General features: G+C 39.2%; 1 protein-coding gene across 4 annotated transcripts in view; it reads right to left on the bottom strand.

Moving 5' to 3' along the window:
- Positions 1 to 1,714: 1,714 nt before the first annotated feature.
- LOC126271127 (motile sperm domain-containing protein 1-like) overlaps positions 1,715 to 26,979 on the bottom strand; it is a 45,211-nt gene continuing 19,946 nt past the window's right edge. For all 4 annotated transcript variants that reach the window (XM_049974129.1, XM_049974127.1, XM_049974130.1 and 1 more), the window contains 2 exons: positions 17,514 to 17,672; positions 1,715 to 5,658 (listed from right to left, as the gene is read on the bottom strand). In XM_049974129.1, the coding sequence (XP_049830086.1) occupies positions 5,624 to 5,658; positions 17,514 to 17,672 (194 nt within the window). In that variant the 3' untranslated portion in view covers positions 1,715 to 5,623. The remainder of the gene's footprint in view (positions 5,659 to 17,513; positions 17,673 to 26,979) is intronic.

Genomic DNA, 26,979 nt, shown 5'->3' with positions numbered 1-26,979 from the left:
GGACAGGTAGAAACACCCTAATAACTGGTACAATGGGATGTACCCTCTGCCATGCACCTCATAGTGATTTGCAGAGGGTAGATGTAGATTTAGATGTTGACGTAGAATTAGTGGTCCTGAGTAGCCCTCAGCCTGTTATTCCTAGAATTGGCATGACTGTACCCACCCATTTTTGTCTTGGTCCCTTACAAGGGAATGATAAAACAGTGACAGTTTTTAACTATAATCATAGAAACAAAATTATACCTTTCTGCGTGATCAGACTACCAATATTCTTCATCCTTTAAAGCCTCATTATACTGACAAGTCTATGAAATGGTACAAATTTATCTAAAAACAAAGATGATGTGACTTACCAAATGAAAGCGCTGGCAGGTTGATAGATACACAAACAAACATAAACATACACACAAAATTCAAGCTTTCGCAACCAACAGTTGCTTCATCAGGAAAGAGGGAAGGAGAGGGAAAGACGAAAGGATGTGGGTTTTAAGGGAGAGGGTAAGTAGTCATTCCAATCCCGGGAGCGGAAAGACTTACCTTTGGGGGAAAAAGGACAGATATACACACACACAGTCACAAGCAGACATTTGTAAACACAAAGAGTTTCGGCAGAGATGTCATTGCCTCTGTACTTCCGCCTCGACTGACATATCTGCCCAAACTCTCTCTGTTTACAAATGTCTGCTTGTGACTCTGTGTGTGTGTGTGTGTGTGTGTGTGTGTGTGTGTGTGTGTGTGTGTGTGTGTAGGCGCGAGCGTGTATACCTGTCCTCCTCCACCCCCCCCCCCCCCCCCCCCCCCCTGCCAAAGGTAAGTCTTTCCGCTCCTGGGATTGGAATGACCCCTTACCCTCTCCCTTAAAACCCACATCCTTTCGTCTTTCCCTCTCCCTTTCGTTTGGTAAGTCACATCATCTTTGTTTTTAGATATATTTTTCCCAAGTGGAATGTTTCCCTCTATTATAAATGGTACAAATGATTATATATGAATGTCAAATGAGTACTGTGCAAAATATGATGAAATAACAATAAATACAGACTTTTTCAAAGACTGTTATATTTATTAAGTATGTGTATATACATACAGAAAATTACAATCACACAAAATGCTTTACAATAAATAATATACTATTGTGGGCTTGTCAGCCAGAGATCAAAGGTACCACAAATACCAACTGATGATATAATTGGGAGGCTATTTAATATAAGTTTCACAATTAATTCTTTATTTCAGAGCTGGAGGAATGGCATTACACAGTAGAAAAAAATCATGTAAGGAATACACCCCTGCCACATTAGATACACAACATTCAAATAATAGCAATGCACTGGAGGAAATCAACAGCTGTCAATGTCTGAACATTGTTGCAAGAGTCGTACATGGTACAACACAGTTCTCAATTTTCTTATATCTCAACAATGTTGTTCATAATGCTTCATGCTGTACACGGACATGAAAATTCGGTAACTACATCAAATACAAAAGAAACACTGAAGTGTTATTCTGTCAAAGAATAACTGAAGCAGTTACTCCTCTTTCTAAGTTGTGCTGTTCACTCAACGGTGCTCAGAATGGGATCTCTCCTACCTGTAATTTAAATCGAAGTAACTTCCAGATACCAGCCTTACATATTGAAACACCCCTTTGATCCCCTTTAACTATTATGTGGACCTTGTTAAATATTCTATGTGCTTTTTCAACAAAATACATGTTTGCTTCATAAGTAGTAAATTTCGCCAAAGTGCAAAATTCCTCTTTTGTCATGGAACCTCTAAAATGTTTCTCATGCCTCATTTCAGATTTCAACTGCTTATCATATACTCTAAAAGATATTTTATTAAATTAACACAGAACAGTAACAACACAATGAGTAACTTTTTGGATTATTTCATCTCTTTTAACAATGAGTATTTGAAGTTCTGCCTCCCCCTGCCCTCCCCTACTCCACCCTGCTAGACAAGGATTACAAGACTTGTGAAACATTGAAAAATGCAATTTGAGAACTCTTGATTCATTTTACCAACAGAGAGCTCTGTGTGAGTGCACATTGCATATCAACTGCTATGCAAATACTGTTGCATACCGACATGACAACTATGAATAAGAAGGGGTGAGTAAGACAGAAATATATTGCACATTATACCAGTGCACAGTCTACAGTATGTTGGAGTTTGCATGTCAAGGTGGTTTTAATAGTCCCTGACATAAAATGACTTCAGAAAGCTGTAGATGACTTCTAAAGCACATACTACCTGCATGCCAGAGGAAATTACATCAGCTTGTCTACATATCAGGTGGAACTGATGCTACAATCTGAACTTCAGAACTACCAACTTTGCCTCCTTATCACATCAACAATGAGGTGCTAACACTTCACTAATCATGTTGATCATAAAGACATCTAGTGGCATCATCATGGTGTACAGTATGTATATCACTCCTACCTTGTCCACCCCTTCATCCCCCCCCCCAAACTCCAAATTTTGATTCCATCTTTGTTCCTTTGCAATCCATTCATAATACCTTTTCATTAATCTTACTTCCAGGTTTTCGTAATATTGTCAGTTTTTGTGCTTTTCTTTTCTCCGCTTCTGTAAGTTATTTTCTGCCATAACTACCTACAGATGATGATTATGTTTGCCCATCCAACTATTTCAGTATTCCTCAAGCCTTCCAGAAAACTGATAAATTGTGTTCTCATCTGCCTTGCTACTTCAATTGACTTTAATTGCAGAGAGAGAGAGAGAGAGAGAGAGAGAGAGAGAGAGAGAGAGAGAGAGAGAGAGAATACATTTTCTCTCTGCAGTCCTCTCTAGTCTCATACATTATTTTGATAAGTACTGTTCCTTCACTAGTCTATACCTCCATATTTTATTAATACTTACAAGTTTTGCTTTCTAAAATTTTAATGCCTGTTACATGAATAAATAAAACTTTTGCTGAGAATTTCCCAATCTGAGTGACAAGATGCTCAAGATGTGAACACAAAAGAAAAGAAATAGCGCAGTCATTACTAACATCCTGCCTAGAGTTAAAAAGAAAGAAACTGGATAACACTTTTAGTTCTTCTAACATAATTCCATAACAAATTTAGGATGGATTTAATATTAATAGAAGCTTCAGTACCAAAGAGCACATGTTACTCTCCCATGAAGAGCTACTACCAGACAAAAAATATTGAAGGCAATGTGCCACACACTGAATAACAACTTGGGGTGCACAGAAAGAAAAATTATATTTTCTGTATGCCTGTCCAATGGTGACTAATAATTCATCAAACTCTTGTGTCATTACTTCAAACTTTAGATGAAATGCACTTTGGTTGGAAATGTTATTTTCTAAATCTGATGAAATCCTCTTATTCACAACTGGTTAATGTGTACATTGCAGTTTGGATACTCTTTGAAGACAAAGCACCGAAATGACTATTGAATCTATTACATAAGTAGAAAATAAAGTATTATGTAAGATGACAAGGATGTCAAGTTTTCATATGCCTAGTTCTGGCATCAGAAGATGAATGGATCTGTACAGACACTTACTAGCAACATACATTCTCATTTGGTCATTTGTCCAGTCTCATAATGGCAGAGTGGTGACCTGCGCAATCCAGTGTTACTAGTGATGCGGTTTTACTGATATAGTTATCAGTAAAAAGGGAGGATCTGAGAGAACATATAAACTACTGAAAAGAGAATGTAAACAATGGAAAGTCCAGGTAGGATAAACAACAACATGGATAGATTGCTACTCACCCAAAAGATGGGGCAATGGCTTACAGACCAACATAATGATAAAGAATGCAACAAATTTCTTGATCTATTATAAGCATGTGTGCCTCACTTATTATTTACCCATACACATGTGCTTTCCTTTCTTCTTGTCTTACTCTTGTAGGGAACATAATACCTCTATGAAAAATTAATTATTAATGAAGAAAAAAGTAAGTCAAATTAGGCTTAATGCCTATTCAATGACAATGTAGTTGTAAGGACTGGCTGTTGCCTTTTTAAAGGAAATGCCTTGACATTCACTTACTTATGAAATTGTGGACAACCTAAATCTGGAAAGCAGGCTCGGTATTTGAACCCAAAATATGCCCTAACCCCTGCACAGGCTCACTTATTAAATTATTAACCAGATGTTCAAAGCATTCAAGTGTGCGTTGTATGTTTACAGTGTCTTGAAAAATTCATTCAAGAGTGAGATCTAATTTTTAAGATTACGGAAAGTATGACTGATGAGATATCTGATTGGAAAAAACGAAAGAAAGGGAGTAGGAAATGAAACACAGAGCCATGCATAAAGCGCAGAAAAATGAATACTGACAACTGATGGATATGATGGGAGAGAGAACAGAATCCACACTTTAATGCATCAAAATAAGTTTTATTTGTAGATAATTAATATAGGGAGAGGGAAGGGAAGGGGAATGACAAAACAAAAGACTCTGAAAACAGGAGGGAATAAACAGTGAACTAAAATCATTCACAAATCTGAATGACAATAAATAAAACAAACAGGAAACACAAGGGGGAGTCTTCTGTAACACAAGAAAATAAAATGAATTCCAACCTCATTTCTGCAGTTTATGGCATCTCCTTATAAGTTACAAAAGTGCACACTGAGTAATTCGTGTGTATTTTGCAAATGGTAACTTTGCAGAAGCCCCCCCAGCTCTGTAGTTGGTGCATCGTGATTGTCACAGGAAGGACAATGACTGTTAAAATTAAATTTTTAGGCAAGATTATTATACTTCCTCTGATAAAAAATGTAGCTTACTTAGCTTAACTTTAGGTATCTCTTCTCCAGTATTGTTTTTACATTTCAATTTTTTACAAAAATTCATATATTTTTACACAAAAAATGGGATTTTTAAACATGCATCTGAATATAAAACAGGTATGACAAGACAGTCAATCACAGACAGAATATAAATTATGGAATGCTGTAATAACAACAGCACCAGCATCACCTTACATCCATGAGAGAATTATATTATAAAATAGTGAAGTCCAGGCATGATAAATACAATTATGGTTCCAACAAATACTGTAATGTTATCAGAATTCATAGCATCACTGTGCTTCCAGAAGAAGTCAACAAGCAAACCAATTGCAAAGGACAAAAATATATAAAAAAGAGGAACATTAACCATATAAAATACAAGAAAGAGGCATATACATCCCTCCTTATCTAAGTTATACAATGCAAACACTGGACTTTTTTCCTCAAAAGCAAAGTTGCTTATGTTCATTTTAAGGTGAGGATTGAGGCAAAGAGTTACACGACACAAACATAATGAAAGTAGAAGTACAACAGGAAAAATAAAGGTTTTTTCCCTTGCAAAAATGGTTATACTAGAGTACTTCACAGTGTTCAGGTATTTTTGGAGCCATCAATACAAAACACACTAGAAACTCAATAAATGGACATGTGCTCAAAAATGTTTCTTGAAAAACTTTTTTCAGGTACTCATTTTAAAAGCAAATGGAAATACACTAAATGATAAAATTGGCATCATATCAAGCCATTACAATTCTCTCTTCTTTTTCAATCAGCAGTATTTATATCGTTACCGACTGCACTCATTAAATGTGCACAGAGAATCATTTTCTGTTTAGCCTGGTTTCAAGACAACCACTGTCACCATACCTGCAACAAAATAACAGCGTAATTATCACAATCAAATGAACACAATTCTCAAATGTTAAATGCTGCACTGTATTGACACCAACTAAAAAACTCCTACATGTAAGTTTCAGGAATAAATTACAGGCTGTAGCATTGATGATTGTGATTATGCTTATGTGTTTAAGGGACTAAACAACTGGGTCATCAGTCCCTCCATTTGACGAGAGAAACACGTAAAAAGATAAGCAAAAATTGTGGGGACTTGGCTGCTCCAACTGTATAAGCAAGTAAAAAGAGCTTTAAAAGAGGTGTGACAGTAGTTTAACACTCTTGTGCAGGATGCTGCCTGGGTTTTTCAATTTTCTTTCACCTGTTGTGTTATAAGGCACAACAAGGTGAGGGAGGAAGAAAGTAGCCTGTGGTAACACGGGGGGTCCCTGCCACAGGGCGAGGCTCTCCCCCACCACAACTACCCTAAACACAGAAAATGGGCAAATATTATAGTTTAATGTAAAATTTGCTCTTTCTCAGGCAATACAACATTTCGGCAGTGGCTGTCTTATTATCCGCAAGCATCTAAGGTAGTGATGTAGGCAAGCTGAGAGTGTGCAGCAGATCAGGCAGCAGGGCGCACTCATCAAGAACATGCGCTATTGTCAGTCGACTACCACTGCTACAGTGAGGAGGATCCACCTGATGCAGAAGGAATTCATGGGTGTGTGCCGTGTGGCCTATGTGTAGTCTGCACATCACAACAGCATCTTTCAGGGAGGCTGGAAAGATGTATGCCACACCTTAGTGGGCGCCTTAATCACTCATAATTTGTTTTGGGTCATAGCAACCTGTAATTACAATTCCCAGAGCCACAAAATATTGTGTCAAAGTTGCAATCATAAGTCCATGCCTAGTATTCTGACGTCACGACGAGCTCCTGTAGTTGGGTTTTGCCTACATGGTCAGCAAGTTCACTTTCTGGAATGTGTATGTGGCTCGGTGTCCAGATGAATATCACTGACTTCCCAGCTTAAGAGGTCAACCAGGTCCTGGAGGCAGGTGACCAAAAGATTTTTTGGATAACAGCGAGATATGAATTTTAAGCAACTCAAGGAAAAGATCAGAAAGTTCATTGTGGCCAGGGTTCTGTGTACCACAAAGCCTGAGATATGGCAACCAACTCTGCAGTGTATACACAGCATGCGCTCGGCAGAGAGTGCTTCTCAAGCCCCCTTGCATACGCAAAAGTGTAACCAACCCTGTTGTCGACTTTTGATCCATCCACGTAAATGCATACCGAATTACAATAACCATGGAGGATCGAACAAAACAGGTGTCAGAGAAGGGTAGAATCAGCAACCTTTTTGGCGTCACAAAAGCGGTCCATCCGTATTACAGAACAGGGTACAGACCACAGAGGATATTGAGAGCAAGCCCTAAGATCACATACTAAAAGAGGCAGTTGGAGGCCCTTCAGTAGAGTATTGAGTCCGATCCCAGCTGGTCTACCCAACTTCGGGTGATGCCCAAACAGTCTGGACTGTTGGTTATGGAACATAGTTAAGTGATGTGGGTGAGTAGCCATTTGATTGTGTAAGTAGCCAGAACCTGCCGTTGTCTAACCCACAGTGGTGGAAAACCGGCTTCCGCAAGTTGATTAAAAGTCATATCTCTCCATGCCATGTCAGTGTGGTGAATAGTGTCCAGAAAGCTCAGCATAAATGGTGCTCCTGACTCACGGAACACGCCCATAGTTCAAGTGGGATAAAAATCAGTGCTTTGTACCCAGTCTGCACACCATGAGGAGTTACTAAGAAAACAGAGAGCATTTAGCTTCTTAATGCAAGTTGCCTTGAATCAGCGGACATACGGCTGCCAAATTAGCTCGTTGTCAAATAAAATACCTAAGAATCGAAAAGTTTCAACGACTTCAAGTAACTTGTCACAAAGATTAATTTCTGGGAGCATGCACGGACTCAGCAAAAATGCATAACTTTTGATTTTGCAGGAGAAAACTGATAACCACGATTCAGGGCCCAGCTGTACTCTGCAGACAGGCCCCTGAAGTTGGCACTCAGCACTGTGCAGTGATGCAGAGGCATAGTACAGGATCATCCATATACGACACAAGGACTGTGGGGCCCACTGCTTTTACAATACCATTGATGGTGATAGTGAAAATCTTTATGCTCAGAACCAATCCCCGAGGGACTCCAGTTTCCTGTATATATTGGTTGCTGAGATTAGGAAATTCTGGATAAACATGGGTAAACTCCCCTGGGAACCCGACTCGTGCAGTAGATAGTATGTGATGTCACCAGGTGGTATTGTAGCCTTCTGTAGGTCAAAGAATACAGCAATCAGATGTTGGCGATGCATAAAAGCCTTGCACAATGCAGTTTCTAGGTGAACCAGATGATCTGTGGTGAACTGTAAAGCCTGAAAACTACTTTACGCCCTCTGTGGCGTAACCTGGAGGCCTACCTAATGTATGACACGATTTATTCAACTGATATGAATGTACTGTAAACTGAGAAAATAATGCCCATAATATTATGGGTCATTTTGTTGAGTCTGGCAATATATTGTGACAAATATTGTAAATATTTTCTATTACTCTCAGAGATAAAGAATACAATATTTCAATATGTTCCATGAAAGCATGGAACTTCAAATGTAATATATGTACACAAGAGCCATGTGCAACACCAATATCGATTGTATGTGAATGTGTATCTTTAATTACGGAGTGTTTGTTCTTTGTCAGTTAAGGTTATTGATTTGTGTCAAGAAATTTAAAGTTTGTAATGTATGTATGAAAAAGGAGAGAGGATGTTTAAAAATAATGAAATTTGATAAAATATGTATGTTCATAAAGAAAAATTTGTATATTGGAAGCTGGTTCATGTTAGGGAACTTGTGAAATGTAAAAGCTGTAGGAAACCACCTCCAAAATGGAACTGGCTTGGCGCAGTGTAAAAGGTGGGTTTGGCGATAGATCTCGGTGGCTCTTTGGTGGAAATGGTAAGCAGTCAGTGGCTAGCCGTTGCACGGTAAACATTGAGGGTGCCAAAGGAGGCATTTGGAAATAGTTTTGTTTGGAAAATAGCCTCGGATGTGGATCTGACTGTTGCATAGAACTCTCAGCAATACGGAATGGCTATAACATGATAAAAATCTGTCGCCAAGAAGAAATTGCAAAGAGCATTTAACATCAAGAGCCGTGAGTACAGTTAGCCGCCACGTCACTTGCCACCACTACTTCTCCACTGCTCCACCAACTTCAGGCACACACATATGCATTACAGCATGAACCGGATAATTTGTGAGAGTGTTTTCAATAATAATTCAAGTGCTGTAAACCTGTGTTTGAACCCTAATATTATCCCAATCGTTAACCAACGTAGTATCCCCTCCTAAGTGTGCAGAAAACCGAGTATCCTGTTTCTATCAAAATAGTGAATGGGATTTTCACTCTGCAGCAGAGTGCACTTATATGAAACTTCCTGGCAGATTAAAACTGTGTGCCAGACCGAGACTCGAACTCGGGACCTTCATCTTTCGCGGGCAACTGCTCTACCATCTAAGCTACCCAAGCACGACTTACACCCCGTCCTCAAAGCTTTACTTCTGCCAGTGCCTCATCTCCTACCTTCCAGGAGTGCTAGTTCTGTAATGTTCACAGGAGAGCTTCTGTGAAGCTTGGAAGGTAGGAGACGAGGTACTGGCAGAAGTAAAGCTGTGTGGACGGGGTGTGAGTTGTGCTTGGGTAGCTCAGATGGTACAGCACTTGCCCGCGAAAGGCAAAGGTCCTGAGTTCGAGTCTCGGTCTAGCACACAGGTTTAATCTGCCAGGAAGTTTCAAAACAGTGAATTGTTACTGTGTATTAAATGTGCAAAAACACAGTACCAGAGTGATGAAAAAGGCACATAAACTAAATTTATTTGAAATGTAATTTAGACTTGATTGCCATCATGAATGATGATGATGATGATGATGATGATGATGATGATTATCGGTTAATCGAGCTCAGTGTTGGGCAATTTGCTTTAAAGGATGAAAGCATAAATTATTCCAGGTGGGGTTACACATTAATTTTGGTTGGATTGAACTTTTTACAGTCAGTTTACAGTATTAAAATTAGTTAATATTTTTTATGCAACTTATTCAGAGATTTAACACTGCAAGGCGTAGGCGAGGCTTCATCTCTGGTTTAAAATATTTTCAGTTAGGTCAAAGGATTAAAAGTTAACTCAAGTCTTAAAGAGATAAAGTTAAAGAAATTCTTGGCAATAATTTCAATAATACACAGGTGTCTGTACCATTCTTTCTTACAGTGTAACCTTAGATTAATTTGCTGGGAAAAGAAATTATTTCATGCTCTATATTATAGCTGGGTTAGTTGCAGGTTGCACTATGTTGTCATTTGTTGAAAGAGAGCATTAATAATACATAACTTTTTGCCTGCGTATTGAGATTATGTTGCACCATATTTATTTAAGACTCACTTACTCACTCTCAAAATATATGTGCTGTTCGAAAAACAATATTCAGAGTTAAACTGCTACATTACATTATCAGTGCTGTCGGTTGCGACCAATGCCTGTGCGCTTATTTCAAACCACACGTAGCAATCTGCTCTGACTTATACGAAATAATTACATTAATTCTACACCACAACAATTATGCAGAAAGGAGGTAATGGTACACCTCCAGTTTGCAGGCACTAACAAAGATGACAGCTGACCATTTGTTTGAATAGCTTACACAGCTCATTGTCAGAGAGATTGGCCAGTAGCTAGCTTAAATCTGTGGATCGTTTCCCAATTTCAGAACGGGAATAATAATACCTTCCTGCCTACCAAATACAATGAAAAAGCCCAAGTATATGTTTCATGCTGTCAGCAGGAAGATTTTTCAGCATCTGGTTGTGGATTTTGTCGGGTCCAGGGGCCATATCTTGACACACTGCCAGGGAGCTATGAATCTCCAATTCGCTAAAAGGGACACTGTATGACAGTGCAGGTTTAAAACCAGTCGCGGGAAGAAATTAGACGCGGCAGTTGAACGGCACCGACAAGTACCTGTCGGGCAATCCATAGATGCGTTAGTGAGTGTGTGTTTGGAAGAACCATGGAATCTATGTGCAACTTTGTGCTTATTGTGTCACTGGCTATTGTTATGTGAAACAAGAACAGTTGAAAAAATACTAATATAGACTCAGCCTTGTTAGAGACAAGATGTTTTTTCAGTCTCCTTTTCTGAAAGTCATGGTGTCTAAGCAGACTTTCTTTCGAATGTAAATCAATTTGTTTCTAACATATGACTGTATGAGAGACTTACTGAAGTTACATATTATGTTGAAATTGAGAATTTTTATTGTGCTTTAAAGTCAAATACACCTTTGATTGATGAAATTTCAAGTTTGTATGGCTACTTATTTCACTAGTAGAAAGAGGCTTGGAAATTCCTGTACCTATTGTTATTCGATGGAGAAGAAGTCAAGAGAGTTTCCAGCAGCCGGCTATCCAGTAAAGAAGAGTGGCTGCAAACCCCAAGTAAGTCATCTCGTAAAGAAGTGGAATGTAGTTTGGGGAAATAAATCAGTGTAACTCAGACCCACACTCACACTTTAAGTCATCAAAACGTTAAGAGTCCTACGGGATAAGTCCAGACGTTCCCACTGATAAGGATACCAGGAACTGTCGGGGGCGATGGATAGCTGCAAATGTGGTAAAGTTTAGTCCATACTGGGGACGAAGGGTGCAGTGTTGCACAGATGACAGGGGGGGAGGGGGTAGTTGCTCCCAACACTCCTGGTTCCTTTCCTTTATTAAAAACAGCACTTTCGATCGGAGTCTCTTAAATGCTATTAAATTATCCATAGAGAGTTGGTGCTTGTGCCCTTAAGTGCTCTGCGGCATTCCCTGATAGCTGTGCCTTTGTCTTCAGACCACCACGGCACTGCTGGCGGTCTGAAGAAGTGACCAATATGGAGCAGTTCCATTTATCTGTGAGTGAAGAGGGAGAGAAAAAGATATTAGGGTTGCAAACTGTGAGGTTAATAGTTGAGTATGTTCTGGGGGCCACAATGAAATGTGTTGCAGCTCCAATGTTAAGTAGGTAGGGGTCCAGTTCTGAAGGGTGTTGTTCTAGTACGCGACCTCTGTGAGACATAGTGTCACTGCCCCACAGAGGATTATGGGCATTAAAGTCCCCCACTAAGAGGAAGGGGGGAGGCAGCTGTTCCCTAACTCTTATCGTGAGCTGTCAGTCTGGGAATAGATAAATCTTACAGATTGCCATGCAAACTGACCAATAGACACTAACGGCCATGGTGTTTGGTTCAGTGGTAAGGGGCACCTGCTCACTGAAAATATCAGTGTGTATAAGGGTACAAACCCCACCAGATACCCTCTAAACATTAATGTGATTGGTACAGTAGGGTTTGTAGTTTTTCAGGGCAAAGAGATGTGATGCCATAAACCATGTTTCTTGAAGTGCTATGCCAATTATGGAATAAGTAGCCGGTTAATGATGGAGCTTGGTCAGATGGCAATAGTAGCTTAACAGTTCCAATGAAGCAGTATTGGAGTTGACTGTGTGATACATCGCCAAGGGGCAAAGGCTCAATCTTTGCAGGGGTGGGAAGCGGAACATCCCTAGCCACAGAAAGTAGTTTATTTTTCTGCTTATCCTTCTTAACCTTGTGGGACTTTGATTTCTGTGAAGATTTCCTCATTCTATCATCTAGGAAGGAAGAGGACCGTTCTTTCCTTTGGCCAGCAGCCTGTTGCGCTGATTCTTGTCTTAAGAGGGAGCACCTTGACAGGTGACCTCATCCCTGATGATGCCAGAGGATGACTAGGCATCTCTGGTTGCACTGATAGCATGAGCTGATGTTCCTTACCCCAACAGTGGGGCAGGCCTTAGAACACAACTAAGGCCACAAGGTGATGTGCGAGTCCTTGTCATCATATGAGGCATGAACTGTGACACAACAGTTGCAAAATTTGAAACCATATCAGCTGGACAAGGTCTTACAAACTTCTTATTTGCAGCTTGATACGGGAGGGGGGGGGGGGTCACAAGGACTGACTTCGTGATGCCCGTGTCCATATGCTTGGCAGATAGCCCCATTAGAACTGTAGGATGACGTGTGTCCAAACCTCTGCCACCTAAAACACCTCTTCAGAGGAAAATAAGGTCTGACATCACACCTATAAAGCATGATGCTAACCTTCTTGAGCAAAACGTTGCTATCAAAGGGCAGGATAAAAGTTCCAGAGTCCACTCAATCATCTTTTGAGTCCCTTCTGGATGTTCCAAGCAAAATGGACTCCATGCCGTGCCATGCCTGATTAGTATGCAGTTCTTGATCAGTTTGTACTGTTAGGTCCTGATAGACAACAATATCTTGGATTCTAGTGAGCTTGTTATGAGGAGAAAAGGAAACTGGTATATCTCCTATCTTTCCACAGGCCAGAAGAGCCGGCGATTGGTTGGCGTGCAATGTTTTGATCAGTAAAGATCCAATTCTGATCTTTAATATTTTCAACAGGAAACAGTGGGTTCATTATAGAGATAGATCCACCATCAGTTCAGGAACAAACCAAGAACTCAGCAAACTGTCCACTTCCATTTCTCCTTCCCTGTCTCTTGTCTTGAGGCATGGTCAGAGATTAAATGCCATAGGATTGTAAACCACTGCACTAAAATTACTGTTCCTGACTGTTGAGATGGCCGTGTTGGCACAGCCACTGTTAAGTTTGACATGTTTCATAGCGGATCATCTGACATGATGCCACTCAGTGGGCATGACCCCGCCAAGGCAAAGGCCACCTGGCACAGTAGCTGCTGCTTGGAGTCTCTGTATCCCAATGTTGATAGGCACCTACTCCTTGGCTGACACAGGAAGGTTACAGCTCAGCGTCGGCAGTGCGACCCCTTGGTCGTCAGAAGGCTACAACCAAGAGGGTATGTGACAACCCCACGACGACGGACTGACTACTGCTCTGGATTTCAGGTACAGAGGCAGATCCACTTGACTGGCAAGAGCGAAAGATAACAGTAAACAGAGGAGAGTTAATATACCTTCGTAAGGCATCTTTTCCAAACGGCCCAAACTTCTGTAAAATTTGGAAAGTGGAGGTCAAACCCAAAATGGGGACCAGAATTTAAAAGGCAAAAAAGTTGAGGAGAAAAAGCATTAAAAAAAGCAAAAAGAGCGAAAACCTTCAAAAGTCCAAAGTATAGTCAAAATACAAAGGTAAAACTGTGACCAAATAAAAAGATTCCTATTAGTCACCTTTTACAACAGGCAAGGATGGGCTGTGGGTCTTTTCTAGCTCCCAACACCACTGGCGGTCAGTAACATTACTTTTAACAGGAAGTATAATCAGTTAGGCTTAAAATAGTAGTAGACAAAAGAGCAAACACAATGTTTGAATACTTTCATTATCCTTATGAAGACTATTTTTATGTGACATATATCTGAACAACTATAACAGATACCTGAAGAACAGTCCTACAAAAATTGAATTTATTCTCAACAAATTATTCCAGAAATGTGATCTATAGTTGCTTCTTTGAATAATATTATTGTTTTAACAAAATGATACTACGGATTGGGTAACAGAATAATGAAGAATATTAGGTTGGTGAATGGGGTTAGGCTGTAACTACTGGATGGAATATTCAAATTCAGTATGCAACAGATTTTTGTCATGGAATGATTATCACATTTAAAACAAATCTGCAATTGTTGACACTACCTCTGCTCTAACAGCACTTTCATTTTTATTTGATAATTAAGAATTTTTGACTGTTCCAGAACTGTCTGACTGTGCAGGTAATTTTTGTCACTTGCCATTTACCTCTCTTCGTTTGCATTCTGCACTGTTACTTTCTGGTTCCTTCTCTTACTGATTTCATTAGCCTGTTCCTTACATTTTCCCCCATCCCCCTTGTTTTCATTTCTTTTTTGTTCCAGTCTGTACCCTATTACTTCCTTTCTGTTTCAGTCTCTAACTTTGACTCATTGATCAATTACTCCTTACCGACAGAAAAATTCAAGTGATGTATATGTCTGTATGTTGTTCACATGGTCACCAATGATTATAAAATGCATGAATGGCATGCCATATAATTACTGCTAACACAGTCATACAGTAACTGGCCATACAATAATACAGTGCCATGCCCAGAAAATATAACATACAGTGGAACCATGCTTAACAAGCCCTCCCCTAACGTGGGGGGGAAAAAAAAAATTGACGTCACTAGCTGTTCACACGAAGAGAGAAAATGTTTGACAATATGAACACTTTTCATTGTCGGCAGCAGCATACGAACAATGTTTTTAGAATGGACTGGCATCTGGGTTTAGTGCTCTTCCTGCTGCCATCATAATGCAGATGGTGATCACGCATTTTTCTAAACCTGTGTTCACACAATATTTTTTTATGTGCAATCACTGAAAACACTAAGGTGCTACAGGTTGCTGATTTAACATGCACATACAATTGGTCTAAATTGACTATTTGCACTATCCTAGAGAACAAGAACAAGATTAAGGAGATCGATGCTTCTAAGGGACAAGAGTGCCTGAACAACGGTTTTGTATTCTGGATGATGTGAAAAGATTGCTCCGTATATAGATAAATAAACAGCAATTGAAAGGCGACATTAACAAGAACATCATTTGTGAGAAGGCTCGAATGATTTTCGCCGACCTTGTTAAGATAACGCCAGAATTATCAACAGCCGAAGAAGTGTTTAAGGGAAGACATGGATGGTTCAAGAAATTTAAGAGAAGAACCAGCATCCACAGTGTTGTGAGGCATGGTGAAGCACCCAACTCTGGCACAAAATCAGCAAAGAACTTCATCAGCAATTTCAAGATACTCATAAATTATGAGGGTTATCTGGCTTCCGAGTGGTGCGGTGGACATGTACATGTCCACCGCGGCACTCGGGGGCCACAGCACAGTTGACACACCCGAGGATGGGCTTATGAGAGCCCGAAATCGGTTGTGATAATAAAAGAAATTTACAACTGAAGTGGTATTTTCAACCACTGGTATACATACAGTATCAAGTACTTTATTAATCACAATACTTCCACCACGGCGCTCGGGGGCCATAGCACAGTTGCGACACCTGAGGATGGGCTCATGAGAGCCTGAAACCGGTTGTGGTAATAAAAGAAATTTACAACTGAAGTGGTATTTTCAAACTCTGGTATAATGCTTGGTTGCGGATGTTCTTCCAACAGGATTGTTACTGTATGTATAATTTTCTCTGAATAAATGGCACGAATAAAATAAAACTTTTTCTGCATGGAATGCATTGCCATATTTTACATTAACTTATATGGGATAAATTGTTTTACTTGATGAGTGTTTTATACTACGAGTAAGATTCTGGGATGAATTCTGCTCGCTATATGAGGTTCCACTTTATTAATCCCTAGCCATTCAGTATGCATATTATTATGCAGACTGCTGGGACCGACGATATCAATAGCAATCCAGAAGCTCAGCTAATGAAATTTCTCTGCTATGGAGGGAGCTGCAATGCAGACTACAACACCAATGATGCTGCTACAGAAGGCATGTTATCTGGGTAAATACGTTCTCCATTGTGCTCTTAAATCAGCACTCACTTGCATTTTGAACAGGTTTCCTACAATGTTATTCTCTGTATGAAATTTAAGGATGACCATATATTACAGGGTCTTTATCAGCATGCTTCCAGTAGTATGCAATAACTGTTTACAAGCATGTGGTTTTTGTGTGTGTGTGTGTGTGTGTGTGTGTGTGTGTGTGTGTGTGTGTGTCCATTCTTTGAGCACTGCCCTACACGAACTGATTTCTTTGGATGCATGTTTTTCGTACTTACCAGTAACATATTAATTAATTAACTCCTGGTATGTCAGCCAAATTAAAAACCACCTTTATCAGTGCTAGAATTTACTCTTCTTTTTTTCTTCTTCATTTCTTTCTTTCCCTTAAGATGGAGAGTGAGGAAGAATTACAGGTTAAAGGAGAAGGGATGTAGGTAAAGACGAAATCAAGGTATTGCTACATTTTTTTAAAATGAAACTGAATCCAATTGGATTAATCCAGCCTTCTGTAGCACAAATACTAGAAGTACAATCAACAAGTATCGGTCATTATGGGTAGCTACACCAAGTATAAGTTTTCTGCTGGATGCTAAATACTGTAATACTTGTTACACAGCATGGCAGCCCTGAGAACAAACAACAACTACAACATGACAGCAAGGGGTGTAACCTCAAATAATTTTGTAGCACTGACTGGTACACAACAGTAACATGTGCAACATCAGCAAAGACATAGGGTAATGCCAGCACAGTACAACAACTGCACGCAATATTTACAAATTGTCATGAGCCATATAATGCATGCAATATCAGTGCACATTAAGCTTAGATGGGAAGCAATGTATCATACATCAACATACAAACATTTCATATGTATAGATCAATTTATAACAAAGGCTTTATACTCCATCTGCTGCCAAACAAAGTCTAGTTTTTGAGTGAAGGAACTCAGAGGCAAAAAGTAGTTTTGTACAGAATTTTACTTTTCTTCAAAACCTTTTTTCCAGTGTATTTCACTAATTTAATAAATGAACTAGTAGGGCAGCTTATGACATCAGGGTAACAAGCATAAGTATGAAGTAGCTCTATCAGAATATGAAGAGTAACTGAAGAACCTATAGAGAAATATTGTCATTGAGTTAAAGTATTAAATGATGTTATGCTAATAGGATATAGAGAGTACAAAATAAAATCACAGATAGGAATTTAGTGGCCACTGTAAAGTAAGGGGGGGAAAAAAATCATACCACTCACCTAAAACATATGCAAATATTAGCTTCAGATTAGAAGTAAGATGAAGATATTCAGGAAACCTTGAGTCTTCATCACCCTGAGTTGGCAATAGCAACGCACCAATACAAATAATGGCCGCTACAACCACCACATAGTTTGGTGTTTGGTATCTGCCTCCCACTGAAAGAAAAAATTCTGTATCAAAATATTAACAACAGTACTTACAAGTAACACAGCACCTAAAAACTTTCATACTGAAATGTGTCAAGGTAATTTTAAAGAATTTGGATGTCACTGACTGGTCACCAGCAGTGGGCTCCAAGCGAACATTCACGATGGTGTTCTTAATATGATGCTGAAAACTTTAAAAACAGTAACTTTACATTATTCACAAGATGGCACACACCTAGAGTTTTCCATTGTATTTCTTTCAGCACCTGTACAGTATTACCATTATTACGGAAGAAACACAGAAGTAGTGTGAATACTGAAATTTATTGATTTGAGATGTAATATCACTCATCTAGAATGTCCCAATCTATGAGAGCACAGTGAAAGGTTCTCAGTTTAGTACAGGGGTGATGTTAATATCAAGGATACACTTGATCAGTGGAGTAGTTTTGTTTATACAGCTTCTTAAAGTAATAAGTGTTCATATGTTTTGTTCACACTGGTGGATTCCACAGCATACTGGATTTTTTATTCATGTATGGTTTACTTCAACAAAAATTCATCCAAAGGTGGTGAGCTTATCAATGATTATCTTCCATTTCTATATTTAACAGTTAAAAATGTGTGCCTCAATTAAAATGTGTAAGTACTTATCTTGAATATGATTCACTTCAAGGACTTCTTGAAACTATAACCACAAATTAAACACTGAGAAAGACAACAATAACAAAGTGGACAACTGACCAATAATGTAGACTCCACAGATATAACAAAAGACTAAGGAATATATTACAAATGAAGAGCTAACAACAAGTAAACTTTTTTGCACGGTGGGTGCCACTTTTGTGGGACACTGACCAAAATGCAAGTATGAAAGGTTTTACCACTTTAAAGAGACTTAAATGAGTGCATTAATTTATTAAAGTGAATGAATGGGCTGGCTGGCAGTGATCTAAGCTGTGGTCGAAGTAGGTAGCCCTGTACAACAAAAGGCAAAGTCAGCTGTACCTGTTGTGAAGGGCAACGTGTTCTCTAGGATGCAAAAAAATTCTTACTGTTTACTAGAAAATGGTAAAACAAAAACCACACAAATCTTGCAGACAATTGGATGAATATAGATAAAAGAAAGTCCTGAATTACATAAAACACAAACTCTCTTCAAAACAACAACTTGTCCAAATTTTACGAAGGTAACAGAAATAACATAGGACACGTGCAGACTGGTGAAACACCTGAATAGGCAACGTCTAAACAAAGGAGCAGGAGGTTACAGACAGGGCTTGTATAAGGCAGTGAAGTTGGGAAGGAGGAAGAATATAATAATGTTGTAAGTAGATTTTTATTTCTAAAACAAAGTACAAATATGTAGCAGATGCAAGTTCTGCTGAGGGGCATAAGAAAACACCATAAAAAGTAGTAACATGAAGATATCAGAGAACCAAAACCAAAAACTGTCAAGGCTGAAAAGAAAGCAATGGTAAACAAGTGGAATCAGCAAATTTGTCTGTGTACATAAACAAGATGTTTACATGAAATAAAGCCTGAGGTACTCAGACAGGCATTTTTTTTTTTTTTTTTTTTTTTTTTTTTTTTACAGTAAGTCAGATACAAACATTGTATAACTATAAGTAACAGTGATAGAATTATTTAAAATGTAAGAGACTCTTAAAAGCATCAAGAGAAACAAAGTTTTTCTGTTCATTACGAATTTTATTCTTATTACAGTGCACACGGTTGTAAATTTCTATTTCTTCCAGAATGCCCATATGAGTACACTTCTCATTTTATACAAAATCGTAAAATTATTTGCAATCTTAATAAGATTGTGACATTCTGTGATTAAGTGGGCAGCAAAGATGGATTTATCTTCTCCATTTTTTCCTTGTTTTTGTCCGTTCTTTGTATCTCTTCTTTAAGTTTCTGCATGTTTGGCCAATTTAAAAAGCTTCACAGTTACTTTGCTGGATTTTATATGTGCCTGGAGCGGCGAAATTTTTGTTGTTAGTTTTAATATTATGTATAATTAACTGTCCTAGTCTGCCGACAGTCTTTAAATCAATTCTAAAATTAAGCCTGTGGAAACATACACTGAGCTTATACAAAAAATTACCTTAAAAATGAAAGAAGACAAATTTTAAACATTCTGCGGGATCACTATATTTGTTGGCTGTATTCTGCCAAGACTGTATTTATAACTGCTTCTTTCATCAACTATGGAGTAATGAATACTACTTCTGGATGCAATGTGGTGCAACGTATTTAGTTATTTGTTGATTTCATTAGTATTTAGATGTAATTTGAGTATGCTGATAATTGTGTGAAAGATGGCTTTTTATGCTGAGAGGGATGGCATGAATTCTGGAAAATGATGACATCTACAGTAAGGATATATGATAGATGAGAAAAACAACTGATGGACATTAGTAAGAGAGAGATTTAATTAATTAGTTGGCATATTTTGCTGATGTTCAACACTAAGATAATATTAGGATGAAGTTCATTCATCTTAAGAGCTAACAGGTAGCTCTTATTCTTAAATCCTTGATAATGTAGCAGAATATGACTTACATATCTTTTATAATGAATTATTTTTGTGCCTCTTGTAGATGTTTACAAAAGAAACTTTGTTTTCAAGGCAGTATATTGGCAATAGTGCCAGCAAGCAGAGAACTCACAGCTAGTTCTTTCCGAATAAAACTTTTATTGTTGAAAGAAAAGTAGTTAAAATTATAAGTTCAACTATTGTGCCCTGTGATACTGTTTTGCGATTGTGAAGATTTTTAAAAATTATTTCACAAGGTTCATCTACAGAGCTGTTTGTATAAAAAACTAGTTTTCTTTTACTCTCGTATCTGAAACACACACACACACACACACACACACATTATATATATATATATATATATATATATATATATATATATATATATATATATATATATATATATATATATATATATATCACACACACACACACACACACACACACACACACACACATCCGCATAACAGACAGAACAATCCAAGGAAATGAGGAAGTGAATATGGCTCATTGTGGGATGATAATGGACTTCACGATTTCAGCCAGATCATAGCAATTTTTAATTGAGAAATTTTTATGGAAGATGTAATGTACTTGCAGCAGCACATGTAATTTTCACAAATTGGACAGCCTGAATTGTTAACTGATTTGACAATCAGTCTTAGTGGCATGCTCTCTATTATGCATTTTTATTCGAGCCCTTCATCTTGCTTCTTGTGAATTTCTGGGAACACTAGCTACAACGAAAACAATAGAAAACAGAAACACATGAACAAAAGCAATTTATTTTGCACTTCTGAAAGAAAATACAAAACGAGAACCAATGAACGAACAGTTACTGACTTCATGGAAAGCACAAAGAGAACTGACAAAGATGAACAGAGCCAAAGATGTCACAAACAAGACCTGGTATGGATCGGCAACTGTTCCTGTGAAATCATATCACCACCCTCTGGTAACAGGAACGCAGGCTTATATTGCTCTTGAGATACATTAGTGGACTAACCACTGAGTAGGATTTTCAGTATGTTTTTTCTAGTGCACCATGATTGGATATGGGCATGTATGGGGTTGCAAAAGGTGCCCTGAAAGTATCTACCATACATCACACAGGAACAAGTGCTTAGGTCTTTATGGGTAAAAATATTTGTGTCCATATGACAAAATGCCAAAACAGGCAGAATTTAGAGATACAAAGATTTACTCGTTAATGGAGAAATGGGAGTTCTCATAGAGGATGCTCTACTGTTGTGTGGAAAATTCAAATGGGAGTCACAAGGTTTTGCTGTAAACAAGTTCTGCAGCAGTTATCCACAAAGTACCATGAATATTAAAGAAGATTTTAAGAGTTTGATGCCACCATTCGACCATCCCAATATTGGCTGGATGTTAGCAGGTTGTGTGGTGGTGCTTGAAACCACAGAGGTCAGCGAGTTCATGAAACAAAATTTATGCAAATTATGTTCTTTGATCAGTAGTAACATTGGTGGGGCATCTAAAGTGGGAAACTCAGGTAGTTAGAAAGATTCACGACACTGTCTCAGCTGAGATATCAACTACAGACAAAGCCTCTGCCAAGCATGTGTAGTGGCCAATGGCTGTGAATAGGTACTTTAAATCCTTTGCTGGAGGTAGAGATCCCACCAACCCAATACGGACATGCGCAAATCGCTGTGGGGGTTCACTGAATGTACCTACTGACTTAAGCATATGATGGCCTACTTTAGCCTTCTGGCACACTAAAAATGTGTGGACTCACGTGTAACAGCTGTGTTTAATGTACGGCCACACATATGTGCCAATGACCAAATTAACTCTGCAGTTTGCTCCTGAATGTAGTAGGCTGTGTATCAATTCAAAAATCTGCTTCTGAAAAACAGTAGGCAAAAATGAACGAGGCTGGATTCTGGAGACGCCATACCACAAAAAAAAACAAGTCTTGGGGGCCTCAAAAGGATGACATTTTAGTTCTGGCCTTGTAACTTGGCTGCTTGTAAGTTCTAGCAATTTGATATCTTCTGTCACTTTCACCTCTGCCAGAAATTTGTGGTTGATGTCGCTAGATATTGCATCAATTCCAAAATAATATGGCACCTTTAATGTGACAAATGCTTGTCATTAATTGACTGATAAATTCCAGTAGCCAGAATTGTCACGATGAAAAGGATTCGCTAGGCATTGTAAATGAAATGTTTGGTCTGTAAACAAGCCTCACAAATGGCTAACAGTTCCCTCTCATATGCACTCACTTCATCTGTGAGCACATCACTTTTTGAGAAAATTCTGTTGGTGAAGCAACTGGCAGCTAACTGGCTGGCATCCACTATGACAGGGAGAAGTGCTGAATACAAAGGGTGTACCAACTGGCAGCATTACTAAAGTTGGTCTTTATCTCATCAAAAGCTTGTAGCACGTCTGTGGTCCAAGAAAAGTCGTAGCAGCACCCACTGGCACCGAGTTCTGCTAGTGCTGCAGCGAGACACACCTGGATGCCTGCTGCAAGGGGTAAATTGTGTCTATAAAAATAAACCATTTCCTGAAAATGGTACAACTGCTGGAAAACCTCAGGCTGAGGCAACAGTTTACTGAGTTGACATCCTGTAGGGATGTGATGCTAGAAGAGGAGACTAAATGCCCTTCGAATTGTACTTTCTATCGTCAGAGTAAACATTTGTCCTGACTGATCACTAACTGATACTTTGAAAATGTCAAAAACAAACTGTAAATGCTTTTTCTGTTCTACTATCATCTTTGCAAACACAAAACATCATCTAAATAAGCAAACCACAAGAGAAGTCCACAGAATACCTCTTCTACGAAGCACTGCTGTTATACGACAGTGGTATTCTTGAGGTCAAATGGCATACACAAGTATTCGTACAGTCCAAAGCGAGTTATGGCAATGGTTTTTTGAATGTTTGTGGGTTGGGCTGAAATCTGGTGGTACACTTTTTTGAAGTAAGTTATCCTTAACATCATCGCTCCCACTAACACACTACACTGCTCTGGAAAGCACAAGGACAAAATAGAAAAGTAATGTAACATATTAACAACTTGGTGGAAACAAGAAACAGTGTGAAAACTTGTTGCCAGAAGCCTCCCAGTCATGCACAGAAAACTGGATGTCACACAGTGTGAGGTCAGCCAGCATGGCTATAGCACCAAATGGGGGCTGGCTGAACAAAACGAGGTAGTTGAAGGAATGGGAAACGACAATGCATGTCACTCAGCAAGCAGATAGGGGGCACTGTGGTGGTGTTCTCCTTTACAACATGGCCCACACATAACATCTGGAGGACTTTACACTGGAAAGAATCATCAAAAAACTGGAAGAGGGATAAAGTGTGATGAGTGGTATTGTTCACAGCATTGTTTCACATGCATGGGGAGCATAGCAAAACAAAGGCACTGCTAACTTGAATCCCATCAAGCATGTGTGGGATGTGTTGTAAAGACACACTGCAACTTGTCCATATGCATCAACAACCATCCAGCAGTTGTCAACCAGACTGCTAGAGGGATAAAACACCCTACAACAAGAACTCCTTCCCAACATTGTGGCAGCATGGAGTACATTTAGAGTAAGCACTACCATCCATGGTGATCATACACCCTATTAAGAATCACATCTCGTGTTTTGTGACAACCAGGGGCACATCGTAAGTGTACTTATTGTATAAAAAGAGTCATTTCTGTTTGTCTCACTGCATATTTCTTTCAGTTACCTTCTGTACTACTCAGTAGCAGTTCTTTCTCTGTATGGTTCAAGTTTCATTGAGCTACATTACTTGGCAGTAACATATCATGCGAAAGTCACTTTCCATTTAAGTTTTACACAGAATTGTATGTTTGGCAGTGGGTAACAGTCTGGTGTGGCACATATGTTTAAAACATGGTATCTCCACATGGTCTCCAGCAGCTGTCTTTCTCTTCTATGAGGTGCAAAGATACTGCCCAAGAACTGCAACAATGGCAGTTCACTACTGAATTCAATAATCTGCTGATCTATTTCTTGTCAGATTGTATATGTTGTGACAGTGCCACGACATTTAACAGTGCCGCCACAACAGTACGCGCAAACGGCGATAGAGGCGCTCCGCAACTCGGCTGAGCACGGGAGCGCCACCTAGCTACGAATGGCGCCGGCCGCATGTCACGGCACGGCAGTCGAATAAGAGATACTGAGTTGTTATCATGTAACCGGCTATTGTTTCTAAGTGAGTGTGTTTGAATACCCACGCAATTATTGGTGATTAAAGGTTATAACAGTATACTTATCAGACAAAAATCTGCAAGCATTGAAGGTGACAGGAGGATACAGCTTAGTCCAAATGTGATGTGTATTATGCACAGCAGCAGCAGTGTGCGAAGAATGTTCATTACCAGATGTGGCTCGAGTCACTCGGGTGGCAGATACAAAATGAGATGGAGTAATCCCTTCTTGTAAGCTCCGTAGTTCGTCTTCAGCAGCCTCTAGTTCCATGGTTGCTGCACACAATTTGCAAAGTGACACATTATTTTTGCCATAATGCCTGTCTTTTCCTCCATTAGGTCTGATAATATTTCTTTTATGTTATAGTATGCACATACTTAACTTTCAAAATCTGGTGTTAGTCGGAAGTATGAGAACCACAGTCACTGGAATCCATATCGATCATCTTCGTACCTGGTTCAGCAGTGCCGTGAAAATCACTGGATGGCATCATGCTTCATATTAAAGTGTAATGGAAGGCACAAATGTTGTAAATTTTGTCAGGAATCTTAATAGTTTTAGAATCAATACAGATATGTGCCTTATGCGAGGATATAAGTCAATACTATGGTAAAGCAAAAAGAACAGTGTCTAGGATGGGTACTGTCACATCAGGTAACATTTAAGTCCCACGACAAGAGCTTTCGTGCCAAAAGTTGGAATTTTGGGGCTGTTGGCAGGTGTAAGCCAAGTGTGTGTTTTGATCCCCTGGCAGTACACTTACATCTGAAACAGAGGTGACAAGTTATGTGCGTCATATGCGAGTGTCTGTGAATATAACCCATGCTATGTGCTGGACATGCCTGGAACGTTGAGTTGGTTTGATATTTGCACGTGTTTTTGTTGCAGATAGTGAGCACGAGGGTTGATTCCTTGGTTGAGATGTCAACAACCATTGAGTGTCAGTGAATATTGGCAGAAGCATCAGAAACTTATGACGAGTCTTTAATCATCATTCTGTGAATGTTGTCAGATAGGCACTTCATCTCAGAGTGGCCAGTCTCATTTACCTGACTGCACCTGCAGGGGGAAGTGCACTTCCTGGCTTGAGGTCTGAAATAGGCATGTTACCAACATTGAGTAGGAATCCATTTGCTGACACTTCAGCGCATACTCTGGTGGTCGTTATGCACCTAGCTGTTGAAAGTTAGTGCTCTGGGGCCTGTTTCTTTTATTTGCGCCTAGAGAGAAGGGCTTCAGTAACAAAGGGTCCAGGTCGAACACAGGAAGAACGTAGATACCGGAACCACTGGTATAACATTTGTAAATTGTCATAGCTATGTTGGGACGATACCAGAGCTCCAAGTGCTAATAGAAAGCACTGATGCTCAAATCGTTGTTGTTATTGTGGTCTTCAGTCCAGAAAATGGTTTGATGCAGCTCTCCATGCTACTCTATCCTGCGCAAGCTGCTTCATCTCCCAGTACCTACTGCAACCAACATCCTTCTGAATCTGCTTAGTGTATTCATCTCTTAGTCTCCCTCTACGATTTTTACCCCCCATGCTGCCCTCCAATACTAAAGTGGTGATCCCTTGAGCCTCAAAACATGTCCTACCAACCGATCCCTTCTTCTAGTCAAGTTGTGCCACAAACTTCTCTTCTCCCCAATCCTATTCAATACCTCCCCATTCGTTATGTGATCTACCCATCTAATCTTCAGCATTCTTCTGTAGCACCACATTTTGAAAGCTTCTAGTCTCTTCTGTTTATCGTCCATGTTTCACTACCATAGATGGCTACACTCCATACAAATACTTTCAGAAACAACTTCCTGACACTCAACTCTATAGTCGTTAAATTTCTCTTCTGTAGAAACGGTTCCCTTGCCATTGCCAGTCTGCATTTTATATCCTCTCTAGTTTGAACATCATCAGTTATTTTGCTCCCCAAATAGCAAAACTCAACTACTACTTCAAGTGTCTCACTTCCTAATCTAATTCCTTCAGAACCACCAGATTTAATTCAACTACAATCCTACTCGAAATATTTCTTTTGTTTCCTTTACAGCTTGCTCAGTATACAGATTGAATAACATCGGGGGTAGGCTACAACCCTGTCTCACTCCCTTCCCAACCACTGCTTCCCTTTCATGACCCCCAACTCTCATAACTGCCATCTGGCTTTTGTACGAATTGTAAATAGCCTTTCGCTCCTTGTGTTTTACCCCTGCCACCTTCAGAATTTGAAAGAAGGTATTCCAGTCAACATTGTCAAAAGCTTTCTCTAAGTCTACAAATGCTAGAAATGTAGGATTGCCATTCCTTACCCTATCTTCTAAGATAAGTTGTAGGGTCAGTATCGCCACGCACGTTCCAACATTTCTACAGAATACCAATTGATCTTTCCCGAGGTCGGCTTCTACCAGTTTTTCCATTTGTCTGTAAAGAATGTGTGTTAGTATTTTGCTGCTGACTTATTAAACTAATAGTCCAGTAATTTTCACATCTATCAACACCCGCTTTCTTTGGGATTGGAATTATATTCTTCTTGAAGTCTGAGTGTATTTCGCCTGTCTCATAC

The sequence above is a fragment of the Schistocerca gregaria genome, chromosome 1 (assembly GCF_023897955.1).
Source record: "Schistocerca gregaria isolate iqSchGreg1 chromosome 1, iqSchGreg1.2, whole genome shotgun sequence".
Classification (NCBI taxonomy): domain Eukaryota; kingdom Metazoa; phylum Arthropoda; class Insecta; order Orthoptera; family Acrididae; genus Schistocerca; species Schistocerca gregaria.
This window is presented reverse-complemented; position numbering and strand designations above follow the sequence as displayed.